The 18,056-nt window shown below is 37.2% G+C and overlaps 1 protein-coding gene across 3 annotated transcripts in view; it reads left to right on the top strand.

The window, feature by feature from the left end:
* Window positions 1-18,056, top strand: part of ARHGAP10 (Rho GTPase activating protein 10) — a 135,780-nt gene that overhangs the window by 92,828 nt on the left and 24,896 nt on the right. For all 3 annotated transcript variants that reach the window (XM_090138560.1, XM_090138561.1, XM_031588874.2), the window contains one exon: window positions 7,039-7,189. In XM_090138560.1, the coding sequence (XP_089994686.1) occupies window positions 7,039-7,189 (151 nt within the window). The remainder of the gene's footprint in view (window positions 1-7,038; window positions 7,190-18,056) is intronic.

Genomic DNA, 18,056 nt, shown 5'->3' with positions numbered 1-18,056 from the left:
CAGTGAATGGGCTGCTATCAGGAGTATTCTTCTCATGAATTGTTAAAAGGTGGAGAGATGTGATATAGTGGATGCTGCAGTTGTTGTATCAGTAACACTACTTTTAGAAAGGCTGAGTCATCAAATTCATAATTTACAAGCAACCAAAGGACACATGTTTCTAACCTTGGTACGTTTCTTTTCTTTCATCCTTTCACATCTGTCCTTCAGGCTGCAATGTCATGTTTTGTAGGCTATATTTAGTTTCTTCACTAAAGGTCCAACTTGAACTACAGGGTTCAAGGCAGTCAGGCCAAATGAGTGGTTGTTGGAATCTACATGTCTACACATCTGATTTACCCAAAACTTCCATCAGTTCTTCTGTCACTCTAATAGTTTGCAATTTGTCTGGAGCACTAGATCGATTGGATCCTAGTTCCTATCTGCAGACAGCAGATACTCCATTTTTAGTACGAGGTTGAGACTCATGGTGCCCACAGATCCCTAAAATAAGTGTTTCCTCTGGTTATAGGTAACCGAGCTGCTATACAGATTGTCTCAGCAAATATCTTTGCAGTGAAGAAAAATGAGCTTCATTTTATATATACTGAACAATGATTCCATGTAAACATCAATAATTTCTAGTGCATATACTTTCATATTTATTTACTTGTGTTTGAGAACCAGAAGAAACAGATCAAGTTGACTAATACAAAAAACGAAACAGATTGATCTAACACTCTTTATACATTTAAATACAAAAAAGAAACTTTATTTAAACATATATGTATTTCCAATAACGTTTCAATTTAGAAATTTTATTAAACTGCTAGAATTGATGCAATCAGTTTAGATATAATCCTGTGTTTCCAGAAGTCTATTAGGAATAAAATTAATTTCTAGTAGCTCCAATTACCTTCTGTAATCTCTTCAAATTAAAAAAAAAAAAAAAAAAAAAAAAGGAACCTGTAGAACTGTACATTTTACTGAATATGGATTTTACTGTTCAAAATATGAACTTGAATTGGGTTCACACTACACTGAAAAGAAGCTAAGTCTAGAAAAGAGCATGGTGATAATAAGTTTATCTTGCCCTATCCTGTAGCTGCTAATTCATTAAATAGTCAGATCAGCATATATCATGTAGGCAGTTATCATGGAGAAATGTAAGGAGTTCAACAGCCACAATATGTATGGGAGCAGAGCAGTATATGTTGCCGAGGTGGCATCTTTATATTGTTCAGTAAGCATCAGTTAACGTGTCTTTGTCTGTTTCTTTTATTTACCAGTTGCAAATCAAGTGCTGAATGGAAATTACCAGATAAAAACTTGTACTGGTGTTCTTCTTGTCTGGAAAAATACTTTCCTCTAAAAATATGATTGTTGTAGAGGAGCTGAATTGTAGTAGAGGAGCTGAATGTCAAAGTATTCAAAATAGACTTTGCTTTTTCTAGTCTCCTTTTGTATTAGAGCAACTTCTGGAATTCTGATTGTTTCCCATGTATTCAGAGAAAATAGATGCATGTTCTGTATAGCAGGTGTTCTGAGAGTGAACGGGGGATTTGTCTTGCAGGAAAATTATGGCACAACTTTAAGCTGTTAATGATTTTTATAAGTTTACCCTCATTAGCTCTATTACTAAGCTTCCATTTTTTTTTTCTCCCCTCTTTTTCATCTCACTCTGTCTTTGCTGTTTGCCTCCCACTGATTTTTAGAGGAAATTTTAATTACCCCAGCGATACAAAGCAGACAGAGATGACCTGATGTCTGGGTCTTTTCCTAAAGTGATTCCTGGCAAATGTACTGAAATTCATTAATTAGTTCTGCTTGAGACCAGAAAGAACAGATCAGTATTCTCTCATAGCAGCAAAATCTAATCTACATTTCTATGTAAAACTATACACATAGTCAGAAACTTGTGGAATAGGCCTAGTTAGATATTCCTAACCATGGGTTTTTTTGAATTTCTAAAATCAGCTCTAGCAAGAGCTCAGGATCTAGAGGCCAACACTGTTGTTGCAGATTAAGAGGAATCTGGCACAATTCCTTGGGCTGCTGCCACATGGATCTGCTGGTGGAATACAGTGTGATAGTATGTTGAATTTGGCTCATTACTGTCAAGAAATGCTTCCACAGACTTTGTGGGACACAGGTTTAGGAACTGGAATGGTTGTGTGTAGGGATGGTCTTGGGCTCACTGCTGTAGAGAGGGCTGTTATTAGCGGGACATATCCAAGACAGTTTGTGGTTTGTGTAGCCCTGTGAAGTATTCATTTTGTACTATTGCATAGAGCAAAATAGGTCAAACATGCCACTGTTTTAAGTAGCTCAAGAGTCTCTCTCTTTTTTTTTTTTTTTGTAACTTCTACACTGTGGGCTTGAAGACTGATCTACCACTTACCTCAGTGTGCATCTTTAAATTCTGCTTTTCATATAAGATCAAACCTAAACAACCATTTAAAATAATGAGCTAATTAGGATAGGAGTGATTAACAGTCAGATTTGTTGTTGGATAAAATTTTTGTTTTGTTCCTGTGCGCTTTGAATGCTACATGGTGGTGTTCTCCCGTATGTAAATTGTTTTACTTAACTTCCAGGTTTGCACTCAAGTAGTTGAAGAGAAAGATGCTAATGCTTTTAACAACTAAATTGCAGATAAATCATATTCTATAAATCCAGTGCTGTTTGACCCCCGTCACAAAAACTATGTAACACTGTATGTGACTGTAAAGTCCTCAACCTTTGAGTCTGGTTTAGTACATTTTTATTGCTTCTTGAATGAGGTAATGCAAAGACCAGATTTTATTCTTGTCTTTGTGTGAGCTATGGTAACTTCTGCAACCCAAATAACTGATAATGGTAGGTGTCATTTTTTTATTTTTATTTTTTCACTTGGAAGGAGGCTTTATCTGAAGTGGCAAACATATCTTCCATTAAATAATTTGTTCCAGGCCTGTTCCTCCAATGGGAGGAATTCTGCCCTATTGGCTATGTGCAGTTTCCTTACAATGCATCCGATAGCTATGGTTTGCAGTGCAAAAAGGTATTCTGAAACTTAATCAGATGCGTTCACATACTGTTGTGCAAGTGTGCTGAAATGTTAGTAGCATTTTTGGTATATATGTTGATAAAACATTGATTGTATGTGATTTTGAATTTTGTCTTCTGCGCATAGACAGCATTCTTCTAGTAACTATCTCTCACAGTAGGCGTCTTTTATTAGCTGTGAAACATTTATACTGAAATATTATTTAAGAAATTAATAAGACTAGGAGCAAATTAGAATTAAAACAAACAAAACCCTAACTTTTCTCCCCACAACTGAACTAAAGCATGCTTCCATCTCCCTATTATCAGTGAGACATTGCAACGCTTCTTTCTGAACAGTAGAAAATATCCATTAAGGCACTTGTCTATTTAAGTGAATTTAAAGCAAGGAAGAGAAGCTGAATGCTGTATGTGCATATTTTATGGCAAGGTGGACCTTTTACTTTCTTTTCAGATGCTTACCTTTGCAAAACTGTTTTACAGTCTGTAGCTTTGGGTCTGCAGCAGAAAGAAATGTCGGCTGCTGAACATGCAGCTCCAGTTATGGATGAGCTGTATTGGATTTTATTTTCCTACTGAAAAGGCAAATAGGAAATAACAGTAGGTATGAGTTCAAATAATGAGCAACTTGAAAGGGCAATAATGATCCCCAAACTTTAATGCAAAATGTTAGCATATTTCCTATTTCTTTTATATAAAAAAACACACAAGCAAACAGACAATCAAAAAAAACATGCTAATGATCTTTCTAGTGGTGATGGTAGGGGTTTTTGCTTGCTTGTAGAAGAATCCTAAAGGGCAGCTCATGATACTTGGAGATTTCAGTAAGCTTTGCTGGTAGTCAAGAGGCTGCATTACCTATTTTATATCTAAATGCCACTTTCAGGAGCCCCTTTCTTCTCCATGGAGACAGGTAGTGAAGATGAGCAGAAGCAAAGAAGTGCTGGAGCTAACAGCATTGCGTCAGAGGAATGCGTGAGGAAGAGGATGGATGTTTTTTGTGTATGCTTGCCCTGGTCTCACTGAGTGCAAGAGTGCAGGTGGCCTTGTGTTGTCCTGGAGCTCTCTGGAGGTAATCCTTGCTCCCTGGAAAACAGCACCTCACTGAATTTAGCCCCGAGGTGAAACTTTCCTAGCGGTCTTTCATGCCAAGAAGTTGAGAGAGGACTAAGGGCTGATGCCCACTTGGGTGTCTGTATATGGAAGGGAACTCAGCCTGCCCAGTTCTGGATAGTGCTGAGTTACAATGAACATTGCTGCTGGGAGCACTGATGCACAGCTCTGCTGTTGACAAGCCCAAAATATTAATAGTAGAGGTGATATACTGATAGTGCTCTTTCACATCACCCAAGTTTTAGCTATGACCATTTCAGGAAGGATCTGGGAATTGTAAGCCTTTCTCAGAAGAAGAAGAACAGTCTTCTGAGAAGCTCCTGGCAGTAAAGGAGAAGACTCAGTGTCATTAAATTTTATGTTAGTAGAGGAGGGGTAAGTATTCTGAGGAGCTCCTGATACCTGGCACGAGCACTGTTGCCAAGTTAGTAGCTAGCATGTGCCAAATGGCGTACTGCTGTTTGAAATGGGACTTCGCTGCTGGCTTGTTATTTCTCCTGTTTGTTTTGTAAGGCTTTTTTCCCCACAAAACACAGCAAACCGCTAACTATTTTGTCACATCACAGAGCTACTTACTGTTAGGAATCTGCTTGGATTCATTTTCTGCCTCCAACTCAATGCCATATTGCCTTACTCATTAAGTAAGGATCAGCTTTACAGCTGTCTTGATTGTGTTTTGCTTTTTTGACTCTTGCTATTAATTTTATTTGAAGCAAATACTTGTGAGTTGCTTAAGAAATTAACTGCAAACTATGTACATCATCTAAATGCATATAAGAAAGCTCATCTCTTATGAAGCACTCGTAGGGAATGCTTGTTCTTCTCACCATCATTAGTTTCAGTAGAGATATATAGTTAAGGCAGTACAAATAAACACGGCTGGGAAATGTGACATAGTAAACAATGTGCTGCAACCTCTTGGCAGCAGGCTATTTACCAGAGGGTCCGGACTCAACATTTAGTCCATGAAAAAGATGGCATTTAAAGTTTTTGGTGCTTCTGAATTTTTCAGAGGCAAATATTTATTCCTGAAACGGCTCAGATTAGTCTCATGTTTCCACATAAGGGGGCAGTGTGGTACCACTAGCCAAGTGCCATGTAGGTACATGCTAGATTTCATTATTATAAATTGAATCATGGCTTAAAAATGGCTTTAACACTCTAAACGCAATTAGAGCTTCGTCACTGTCTGAGAGCCACGCTGTCTGTGCAGGGGAGAACCAGGTTGGGCTGGTATCCTTTCTTCTTCATAAATATTTTATGGGTTTATAGGTACGTTGTTGTGTTATTTTGGTTCTCTCTCATATTCAGTGTTCATAGGCATGTGAAGAAGTGGGAGCCAGTTTTCTTAGAACTGGTTTGGGGTTCAAATTTTATCATTTTGTCTTCCCCTCCAGAACATTCCCCTGTTGGGAAGAAAGGTAGTATTTCCATGGAGCTTCCTGCTTGCTGCTGCTTAGTTTTGGTGATCTCATCCTTCTTCCACACTTTTCAGAATGGTGTTTCTGATGATTTTGTACATCATCGTTTTGCCAGTGTGCGAGTAATCATTAAGTATTTATAAGGCAGTGTGTATGTGTGTTCCTGGCTCATTTCCTTCCTACACGTGTAATATTTGGAATTAACAAATCTAGCCTATAGAATTTCTTATAATTTTGATATGATGTCTTGACTGCCTTACCACAAGATGATTATGCCATTTTTCTTATGAGTAGAATAGCCTGGCCAGCTTTTAGCTTCATACTGGATCTGAGATGTGCTGTAATAATACAAAAATGTGTTATCTGCCATATCTGTATGGATTTCTGCTTCATAAAAAGCTGTTTCTTTGAAGATTCATTACAAGTCTACTCTTCATAGTATTTCCTGTATGGATACCTGACTTCTTAAAATTGCAGGGTAAAAGAACACCACGTATTGTTATGTTGCATCTTGTTATATATTGTGTTGTGTTGGTGTAAGGTGTCCTACAGACACAGGGTTTTTTTGTTCAGCTGTTTGTGCTTTTCTTTATCAGCTGGTTGCCATTTGATAAAAAAATATTGACCTAATTTTATGAGAATCTGCCACGATCAGTTGTAAAAGGCTGCTGTAATATTGTACATTGACATACTGATAATTTTCTAGAAGTAAATCAACATCATTAGACTGTGCCTTGTACGTGTCAGTTAAAATACTATCAGTTTGAGCAGATTTGTGTTGCTGGTTAACCCAGAGAGAAGTGGCATGGTATTTTCTATGAAGTGGTGACATGCTAACAGTCATGACTCAAAGGACAAAATGGTGATCAGAACTGCAATCCTTTTTGTATGCGTCTTTGTGCCTATCACCATTTAATACAAATGTGACTCAATGTATAATAGTTGACTGAAAAAAATCTCACATGGTATGTTACTATGGTATCTCTCATTAAAAATCCCTCCCCTCAGAATTTTCCCTTTGCTCTCTTCAAGAATATGATATATATTTAATCTGCCAGATAACATAGTGATATCATAAGTTTTGAAAATTAAAATGGGTATTCTGGCAACATTATAGGCCCTAGCTGAAACTTGAAAACTTTTTGGAGGCTGGTTCATCTCCCTCTTTCCCCTTCCCTCCCATCCTAGCTGGCAAGCACATTCACACACATTACCTTTGGATTAATTGGTTTGTAGCTTGGTTAAAGCGTAGGCAGTGCTCTTGCATGTTTCCATTTTATATCTATTTATTTATTTATTTTAAAAATGCTCATTAACGATCCGTGGCATACTCTCAGACTTGATGGAATGGATTTTTTGCTTCTGCCTGTTTTGAATGAAATCCAAAACAAAGGTTGTTTGATAATGGCTTACGATTGCATTAGACAGGTTGCTTTTCATGATAAATAATTAACACCCTTTGTGTTCTTGATTGCAGATTTTCAAAACCCTGCCTGATGTCACTCTTCCTGAGTCAATCTCTATGTCAGTATCTCCTCCAAATGCCCCACCAAGGCAATCCAGAAGACAAGGGCAACGTATTAAGAGGCCTCTGGCTGTGTACAATCTTTGTCTTGAGCTGGATGATGGTAAGATGTTAATAATACTTTCTGTCTTTGCAGCAGATTGATGTTAGCTTGCATTCTGACTTCATTAGATTTTTCATTTCCTGTTTCATTTGTATACTTGCGTGCATGCACATACATGCTTGTTTAATTGCTTTGGAACGTGTAAAGAAGCAAGTAGCGTACAGAAAAAGGAAAGTATAGACAAGTGTCTTGCGACATATGTTTAAAAGTAGGATGAACTGTCTTAAATATACTTTTTGATTCTGAAGAAGAGGCAAGTCCTGTTTCTTTAGGGGAAATCTCTTCGGCCTCTCTACTGAAGATTACACAGCCGTAAGATAAATGGAGAGAGAACTAAAATTAAAGCAAATCTTTTACGAGAACAGCTAATGCACTGTACTGTAAATTCAACTAGATTAAAGTCTCAAGTCACCACTGCACTAGAGAATTCTGCTAGTTCACTTGAATCTGGAATACTGTGGTGTTTCTAGCATTAAATACTCGTAAACTTACCTGACTTTTGAAAAGCCAAGGAAAAAAAACAGTCTTGTTTCTGCATGCAGTTTGTGATAGCAGCATACAGAGAGGTGGAGAGTATACAACTCAATTCTGACTGTTGGCCAGAAAAGTAATCATTTTCCTGAAATTTTATTGCTTGGGGATACGTACAGTACCAAGAAGGCAAGTCAGTACTCATTTTGTGTTACAGATTGTCTCCACCCTATTCCCTTTCCCTCTACTGATGTTGTTAGTCAATTATCTTTTCACACGGAGAATCATGAGATCAGGGCATGAAGGCCATGTCGTACAGTAGTATGAGATTCACCAGTGAACTGTCTTTAAATCAGGGATCAACAGTAATTAATTTGTGAAGGAGCAAGGGCACATACCTACAGCAGCTGTAAATGCAAGTTTTAGAAATAAAGTCAGGACTACTTATAGTCTCAAAACCAGATTTATAAAAAAAATTATTTTTGCAAGAAATTCAGCATGCCTGCCATCAGATTAAATTCACTAGAAATATGTAATTCCTGTGTGTTTCCTTACATCAAATATGAAACTAAATGTATTGACTAAAAAGTATTTAGAGTACATCTGCTGAGAAAGCTTAAGCTGTGTTAGTTTGAGTAGTATGCTACCAAAGCTAAGAAAGCTCTTCAGCTATATCTGCAACAGTGACTTTATTCTTACTGAAAAGAAAGCAAAACAAAACCAAAATTGAATACACTTACAGTTGTTAACATCTAAGTTTGAATGTGAATCACTGAGCATCACAAGAAGTACTACAATGCTTCTCTAATTCAGTACCTCAAAATGTGCACTGAGGACCTGACTTGACCGTCACACGGTAGACAGAAACTATTTGATGGTTTATTTTTATTGTAAGATCCACAAATGCAGTATTACTATTGAAAACTATGTGCTAAGCATTCAGTTTCTCCTAAATACAGTCACTTTTTTTTTTTTTCCTAATTCAGGCATTTGAACAAAGAGAAGAGCTGGGATTTTTAAAAGACTGCAAGTGTTGCAGAGAAATTCGGTGCTAGTCTGGGAACTGTGGTGAACTGCAGAATAATCTAATAAGCCATTACTCATGATAGAACTATGATGAAGGCTGAATTGCTGCAGCTGAAATCACAGTACCAGGACACGCAGCACTGAGTTTCAGGGGGATCTGAAATTTTTTCTGCTTTAGAATTCTAAAAAATATTCTCTGCGATGTCTTCAGCTACTACCAAAGGTAGCAGTGTTGTCAATACGTTGTAGCTAGAAACTGGCTATAGACAGGTCAGACTACCTGCTAATGCAGATGCGTGTACTAACCAGGTAGCCAGGAAGGTAGTTGGAAGTTGGTACTACTTGTATTTGACAGGTATGCAGTACTCATTGCAGTGCAGTACCTTGAGCCCAACTGCATCATTGTGTTACCTGAGAAACTGCCCCAATGGATTGGTTACATGGTATGTAAATCAGCTAGGCTGATTAATATGTTGTTGCTCAGTGCCTCCAAATATGTGTCATGGCCTTCAGTTACTTTGTTCTTAGGATCTTAGGATAGGGGGGAAAGGAATAAAAGTAAGCCTGGGCTTTGTTCCATATTTACCTCGTTTCTTGGCTAACAAATACATGTTTTATAACTGCTCTTTGGAAGATTTTATCCTGTGTGTGTTTTTAACAGGAAATTAAACATTAAACCCCTTCCCTCTTTATTCACAATGGCATGAGTTAAGCACCAGGCATAAGCCACTGTTTTGTATTTCCTGGATATGACAAAATTATCATAATTTTGTTTTAAACCAAATAGCGAATACATATTTGTCTGTAAATGTATTTGTAAAGAAATATACCTCTAAAATTATTGTAATTATATACAAACATTTTCTGTGCCTTGAAACTAGAAGTATGTTAGAGACAAAATCTCTGTGCTGGAAAACTTCTTGAGTGTGTTTCTCTTAGGATTGTTATGCAAACCAGGAAATTGTTAGGAAAGCGGAAACAAGTCTTTAACTATCAGCTGCTCCAGAGAGTTAACAAGCTTCAGAATCCACTGCTTGAATTGGAAATGCAGGGTTCAGGCCAACTTTTCTTTATAAAAGCACATTTTCAGCCAGGAAGCTTCTTGACTGCACGAAAACTGTATGCAGCAACCACCCAGAAAGCACTATAAGTGACATAAACATTGATAGATATATTAGTGGAGGAACACACACTAAGTTTGATAAAAATCATTATTTTGTCTTCTTGTAATTAGCTGTGCTGGCATCTGACAGGCATTGATTTTCCTTGTACTTGGCAATTAGATGCTATATTTGCAAACAATTTGAGTATTTTATACACCACCTTAAGGATCTTCATTTCCGCAGTCAAATTTAATTCAGAGATTGTACTGTCCACTTTTCTTTTGACCTCTGTTCTCAGTGATAAGCCAGTTATTAAATTCTCATTCTGATGTTTTTCAGCATCTTGGTGTCCAAAGTAGAACTGCACTTAACAGGGAACTCTGAGCTACTTTCATACATCACCTACTCCCAGAGTTCTTGTTTCAGCAAAATACAGATTTGTCTGAGATTTACACTGGGATAATTTCCAGAGTTGCTAGCCTTCTAAGATGAAGATGCTTTGGTTTGGGTGTTTTTTCTTTTTTTTTTCCCCCTACTTTTAATATCTGAATGAATTTTAAAGTGAATTAAGTAGCAATGCAGAAACTCCCTTGAGTTACAGTCCCAGCTGTGTACAAGTATGAACAACTTTGCATTCTCTCTTTCTCTCTATGAGGAGAAAGACTGTTAGCTAAAACAGGAAGATGTTTATGCTGTTCTTCTAAAAATGTCATTGGGTCTGTATTTTCCATTTGGACAGTCAGTACTCATCAGAAGAGAGCTCTCTACTTATATTTCTTCTGAAGGGCAATGCAAAGGCACAGTTTTGTCCCCTTGTGGTTTTATTTTGATTTTATATGATTTTATCTTGCAGCATTGTAGTATTAAACTACTTTGCAGGGTTGGACGAGTAATACAGCAAGAGATGTTCTCTGTAAATGAGAAAGTGTAATTCAGTCCATCTAGAAGACCAGACAGTTAGTGTGGGTTGCATAATCCACACTTGCAGTCAAAAAAATTGGTTTTGTGAGGCAATTCATCCAATTACAATCCACCTTGTTTTCCAAACAAAGTATACAAGTCCATCCATACTATACAAGTCTTAAGCCACAGTGCCTACTGATTCCTTATTCTCTTTGCATACTCTATATCAGAATTTGTCATAGGCAGATAGCATGTGTGTGTCATACGGTGGGGCTTGTTTGTTTTGTTTTTAAGGTGTTTGTCTCCCACTCTCCGCTCAGGAACTTGGAGACATATTGTTTGGAATAGCTTTCTGCTGCTGCTGGAAGCTAAAAATTTTATTTATTTTACTTTAGAAAACAGGTTCCCATGTAGAATTCTCAAATAAATAAAAATGAGTGTTGACGTTTAACCCTGTAAAACGTGATGCTAATTAGTATTACTTTCTGAAAGATCTAGAGAAGCTGAAGTATGACTGCTATGTTAAGTGTCAAGCAGGAATACCTCTTCTTGAGGGAACTGGAGTGATATGGTGTCTTAAATTGAGTGATAAATTAGTTTGCATGAAGTACTATGGCATTTTATTGAACTATTTAATTGAAATAAAACATGATGCGTAATTGTTATATAGCTCCCATGCATTATTTTTTCCTCCCTCCTCTTCCATGCCTTCCTGCCCCAAACAAACAAGTAAAAAAATGTAGACTTTATTTGGAATTACTGAGCATAAAACCGGGATGTTAGAGGAAGCCTTGAATTTATAATAATGAGATTGGTCTTCAGGGCTGGAACAGCCCAGAGCTGCAAGGTTGCAGGTGTGAAACCTGGCCTTGAACTCTTTCTATTTCTGAATCTGCTGCTTGGAAGTGTTTCTGTAACCTGGCACATAGTAGGGGAAATGGAAAGAAAAGCAGCTACATAGGCATATAAAAAAGCCGTAAGGGCTTGCAACACTTGCTTACAAAGCTATTGTTAACAGCTGAGCAGAACACACAGTTATGCTGTTCCAAAATAGGTGCACCAATATCAGTTGCAAGGGGAAGATCAGGATGATTGCTGTTTGCCATGTAGAACTTAAGATAGTTCATATTTCACCTTGCTGCAAGAATAGTTTTTGCAATTCAACGGGATCTATCACAGCTTTTCCTACCTGATGGCTCTGAATAGGATGAGAGATGAAAAAGATTTTTACTTTGCATAGCATTTGCCAGTGAAGATGAAGCTTTTTCCTAGCTAATAACAGGTACGTATAGGGTTCCAGTTCCCTATTGGATAACCAGCTTCCTCCCAAGAAGCTTTGGGTCCGTAGAAAGTACCTATTTTCTTGGAAGTACAGAATCATTTTGGCCCATTCTTTTTATATAGGATCAGAAGTGTAGTGAAGGAAAATATAAATAGACTAGAAATAAAAACTGAGCTTAAAGGAAGAGTGGGGAGTTCAGGAGAGAGGCTTGAGACCAGGCATTAATGCAAATATGTCATATCCTGTAATAATCATTTATCTCTTTAATTCTCCAACTTCTGCACAGTCATGCAGGGGTACATAAGAGGGCCAATTTGACATACTAAAAGCCACTGATGCCAGACATGAAAGTCACTGATGTGTCTTTGCTGCAAGCCAGCTGTGCCCTATTCAACCTCTGTTGACTGAAACTAAATACTCTCACTCAGCACATAAGAATGAAGGTAGAATAAAGAATTGATGCTTTTCAGCTCTTCAGTCAGTTTCCTATGAATGAGTGTGCATTTTCTGAACAAGGTGCTCCCTTACATGGTTTTACTCTTGCTTCCCTTCACTGCTGACAAGTATAGGAGAAGATATTAGAGAGGAGAAACTTTTTGAAAGGCTGACATGTGACTTAGAGAATATTCCTCCTCTTTCTAATTTGCTCACAGTCTGTGCCTGTCTTTTCCATTCTGTGAAAAAAAACAACAATTGCATTCTTGTTCTGTTAGCTTTTGGAAGTATTTACCCTATTTTGTCTTCACTTTTCCTTTTCTTTTTTGTTTTCTTCTTTTGCAAGTTGTACTTGATACTTAACAGGGCGTAGTGAATTATGTTGCTGTTACCTCCTGCCTTTCTAACTGTGCTTACAATTTGTTGAACTAACAGGGAGATTGAAGGATTTCTTATGGAGGATATAACGGAAAAGCACTAGTAACAGGGACAGCAAGAATTGCTGTCTCATCTAAGAGACTTGATCGAAACCAAGGAAAACAGTCTCAGAGACCATGGTAGCTGGAATCTACAAGCTTCATGACTGGCAAGTTTGATGATCTCCCAGAACTAGTGTTCTGTAATGGATGAAAATTCACTGATGATGAATATGTTCACTTCAGTCTCAGCTATTACCAGCATTTGGTGTTACCTCTGCACTGCACAGCTTCCTTGGTCCCTCTCCACACTGTCCCTTCTAAAGTGCAGCCTCTCCAAATATACAAAAAATTATTGCATTTCCATTTATCTAATGCTGGAGTGTCAGAGGCGTGAGCAATGGCAGAAGAATCCAGGCATGAAAGAAAAGTTTGATTTTCATCTTTGCTACAATGAAGTAGCAAAGTTTGTCTCCTGTTTTTGAAAACATTGCCTTTTGGTAGCAGATACCTTTATAGTGACATCTTCCAGCTAGTCAGTAGCTGAGCTGCAAAGACATCAGAGAAGAGAAAGAAAAGGAATGATGGAAGAGAATTTTCACGTATTTTCAGAGTATTTAGATCTTGTGATGCCTTTTAAGATGTACTACTGAATGAGAGAACTTTCAGTACTAGTTATGATATTAGACAACCTTTTTTGATCTGCTTTTGTTTCTTCAAAGTTCTCATTGTCACTGGTTAGACTAGAAATGTTCTGTTGATAGGTTTTAACATAGGTCTGGGCCATAGGTGTATGTTACCTGGACTTGAGGAAAGCCAAGACATTTGATGTTACCATGGAACTATGAAAGCTTTAGAATAATCCACTTATCTTATGTTTTATCTGAGTTTCAGGAAGTAGTTGCAGCTCATCACTGTGTTTTACAACCATGAAATTAATGTGTGGCATTTGGCCAGCTTAGTAGGGCTAGAGGTCCTGTGTCGTTTCCTGCCAAGCGAGCTCTGGTAAAAACTGAGTAATCTTTGAGTTTAATATTGCTCTTGTAATCACAATATAACCAAACAAAAGAGGAGCCCCTCTGCATACTTATCTGATTTTTGTTGTTTTGAACTTTAACTATTTAATTCAAATTAGCACTCCTAGCCTTGTATACATGATTCTGTCTTTTGGGAGATGAGCTGAAATGAAATTGATCTTCATTGAAATAATCGCTTGCTATGACAAGTTCAGTGTATGTCTAGAAGTATACTGTTTACAGTTGAACCTTGTATTTAAAAAAAAATAAGACAATATCAGAAAGGAATAGGGCAGGGGAATGGCCCCCAAATTCCCCTGGTCCATAAGAAACTTGAGATGAGTACATTTTTCTCTCTTCCCTAGACCCAACTCAAACACCCACTTTCTGGCTGTAATTCTTGAGTTGCATCAGCCTGTCTGGAGGCAAATTCTGTCTAGTGCAGCTTCCTCCTTTTCCTAACATTTCTGAATCATGAGGGAGTTGGTAAAAACAACCCTTCTGTGGGAAATCCACTTCATACATAAGATGCACATGCTTGTACATGCACACATTTGAAAAAATGTATCAAAGTTGGTCTTTAGGGAAAAAAATATATTCAACTTTAATGATTGTCTTAATTATTTTGTCTGACAGAAAAAAATAGCTGGCATAGAGATCCCATTCTTACTGCATGTGCATTCTTTGAAAGCATGAAACTGCTGGATATGCAAATTGTGTCCTGTTTTCTCAATGAAAGTTATGTCAATTTTAGAATGTATAAGTCTACTGATATCGAAGCTTCTGTAGAGACTCATGACATTTTTCTTACATTGGAATTACATACTGGGGCAGTACTGCAATGTGTATTATCTGCTATACAGTGAGGACAACAAATACTTTTTAGTGGCGAAATATGTCTATTATCCTGAGTGTTTTAAGGAGTCTGACATCCAAAACGCTCATTATTCAGAAACATCTCAGTAATTCTCTTTTTTAGTTTTAGTGTTTGCTTTGATATTTTAACCAAATAATAGGTCATTATTAGCACATTTTTGATTTTAGTTTTTAACATTTAACATTTGTTTAAATATCACAGTTTCTGATGTCTGAATGTGAGTGATAAACAATCCTGTTGATCTGTTTCATTGATACGTTCGGCAAAAATGCACAACTTCTTAGTTTACTCAGACATAGATGACTTAATTAAAAAACGTGAAGTAGTAAAATAATGTCTAAGCTGACCTGATGCTTGGCATGATTAGCACGGAATAATTTGTGTTGAGAGTAGTGAGCAAAGTATTGCAGCTCTGCATCTAGAGAAAGGCTTTTTGCAAATGCAGCTGTTAGTACTTCACAAAGTCCTCTGATCAGTATCACGAAAAGTTTTTTCCACTAGAGTTACTTCTGGCTTTCTAGAGTAAAGATCCTCATGTTAGTGCACAGCAAGGTGCAAATGATTGGTTAGCATGAACCAATGGCACCTTCCGTATGGGTTTTGCTGATTAAGTAGGTTAATTGTATACTTTTAGCTTTAGATGTGCTGCTTCAGAATAAAATCCCTTTGTTAGTGATTCTGATGTGAATGTTCTGGTTCCTAGTACCAAGTAATTTATTTTGACTTCTGTTGATACTGTAACCTAACTGAATTCCTTCTGTCAGTAACATACATACTAAAGGAATTGTCAGAGCACATTCTGAAGACAGCTACTTGTGTCATGATGTAATGCTGATTAGCTGCCTTTGACTTTCTTGGTGTGACTATTATTTTATGCTAGAGAATCACTCTAGGTTTGCACTATTTGTGAGTCAACTAATCTGAATTTCTTCATCTCTCTTTTGCGTTATGTTGAAGCTCTAACACATGGAACAAAATTCTTACTTAACAGGGAGTACTTATGATGCTCATATTTTTTTCTATCCATAATATATGAGATTCCTATTGAATGAAAACAGAATATATAACCTCAAATGAACATAAGAGCAAAGCTACTGCATTATTGTGGAAAGTTAGCCGTTTATGGTAAGCGTCTGTTATCTCTTAGCTGGATGCAGCTGTGATGCTCGTGGGAAGAATGGGTGGCTGCACAGCAATGCAGCTGCTGCTTCCCTGTCTCATGATGCATAAAATATCAGAGCTGAAGGCAGTAATAGGAACTTCGCAGCATCTGTAATTTACTTTTGTCAATTCTTCTCATTTCCTCTTGTCTATGATTAGATCTGTGTGACTTTATCAAAGTAGAATAAGTCATGCCACAATTTCTGCATCTGATAAACATTTACAGCATGCACAGTTCTTAATACTTCTTACTCTCTATGCATCTTAACAGAAACTGTGGTAAATTCCTCTTCTATTTCAGAAACAATTAGTTTCATAAACAGCTTTCTTTCTCTGGCTGCCCTTAAGCTATAGACATCGGTTGTAACATTAATATTAAAGATTAGTCTTTCTTTTAATAATAAAGTACGTAATTCTTCAGTTTACTTTGGCTAAGATAGGAAGAAAACTGTCATTCAAAGAAGTAACTGGTAGTGTTAGGGTGTTTTTTTTTTTTTTTTTTTTTTTAGTTTTTTATTATATGCTTTTTCTTATTTAGAGTTCTTGGAACAAAGTAAGGATCTGATTTTTGACACTGCCAAAGTATTTCAGTTTCCCTTAACTTTAGATGCCAACAAAAAATATATTCTTAGACTAGCCAGATGGAAAAAGTCAAAAGAAGGCAACTAGGAGGTATGTCATATTCAGTTAGGAGGAAGATGAGTTCACATTTTTGATATGGAGGGTCTTAGAGCTTGTATTATCTGAGCCACATACACTCAAAAGGGAAAAGGAATTAACTGTTATGTATCCTTTGGAAAGAAGCTGAATAAGGTCTTAGTCCATATAAGAATTTGCTTATCTGATGCAGATTTCTCATCATGAGAAAGAGTGAAACATTAAGTTAAAAAAGGCTACTTAGGTTAGAAACTCAGTGCTAAGTAATAGCAGTTAAACACAAACAGTAGTGGTAAGGACTAACTATTTTGTTTTCTACATAATACCAGCCTTAATTAAGAGCAGTCATGAGGACAAACCACAGGAATATACTGCAGAGGTGCAGTGAAAGCTCTAAAGTTGGATGAGTTCTGTGATTAGAACAGTAAAACAATAAGATAATTTAGATAACAGTTTAAAAGAATCTGAGCAGTCAAAAGAATTTGCATGGTATACAAAAAGTGATGGGATTGTGTATAATCAATGAATAAACAGATGTTATAATTAAGAAATACACAGGAAAGTTAGGCTAAACAAGTTATTACACCAAAGAAGAATGGTTGAAAAACTTACCCTTGTCCTGGGCTCACTAAGAAGACTCAAAGAGGAGCAGTCTCCAAAAGAGAACCCTCCCTACTGGTAGTCAGATCTTAAATGGGGTCTAGGAGAGGTGCAACCTGGCTCCACCTCTTCCAGTAACACAGGTGAATTACCTTCACCTGTGCTCCCAGGGCTGACTCATTGCTTGCCCTCAGGTGGTCAATCAGAGGTTCAGGTCATGATTCAGCAGTTCCCATACAGGTTGTGAATAACTGTGCTGAGAATACAATTAGTTCCTATACCTATTTGTATAGGATGAGGAGCTTGTCAGTGCAGTTGTGTGGGAACTCTAGGGATGGCCAAGCTCAAGGCTGAAGGAAGTCAGAAGCTTCCCATAAGTGTATGGAATGTGCAAGAGTTGATGTCTGGAGTATCGACAAAAATTTGATCTATCACACAGGCTATTGATTTTACACTGAGAATCCTAATGTCCTTCATCTGGTCTGGCACTCTGGTACCTGAAGATAAAGGTCTGACGGGAGAAAACAGAGAGGGGAATTGACATTTGTAGGGAGAAGAGATGCTAAACACAACAAAATGTATGTTCAAAGAACGATGTAAATAAGCTTTAAAAAGAAATCCTGTCTTCACTGTTTTGTGATGTAAGAACTCAATAGAATTCAAGTGTTAAAAAGGAAAAATGGGAAATTTCAAGTTCTTTTCGAAAGGACCTGTCAGTCTGATGTGGCAGTCAATCTTTTAATAGAAACTGGAAATCTGACAGTGCTGCTCCGTGTAGAACAAAGTTGGAGGTAAAGAAGATTCAGAGGAGAGAAACAGTGAAAAATATTAGACTATCAATATTAGGAAGCCCATGAATTCTGAAGTAAAGTAAAACCATAGACCTGATTCAATTCGAGCAATGTATTTTAACACACTCT

Source organism: Phasianus colchicus, chromosome 4, assembly GCF_987193195.1.
Source record: "Phasianus colchicus chromosome 4, bPhaCol1.hap1.1, whole genome shotgun sequence".
NCBI lineage: Eukaryota > Metazoa > Chordata > Aves > Galliformes > Phasianidae > Phasianus > Phasianus colchicus.
This window is presented reverse-complemented; position numbering and strand designations above follow the sequence as displayed.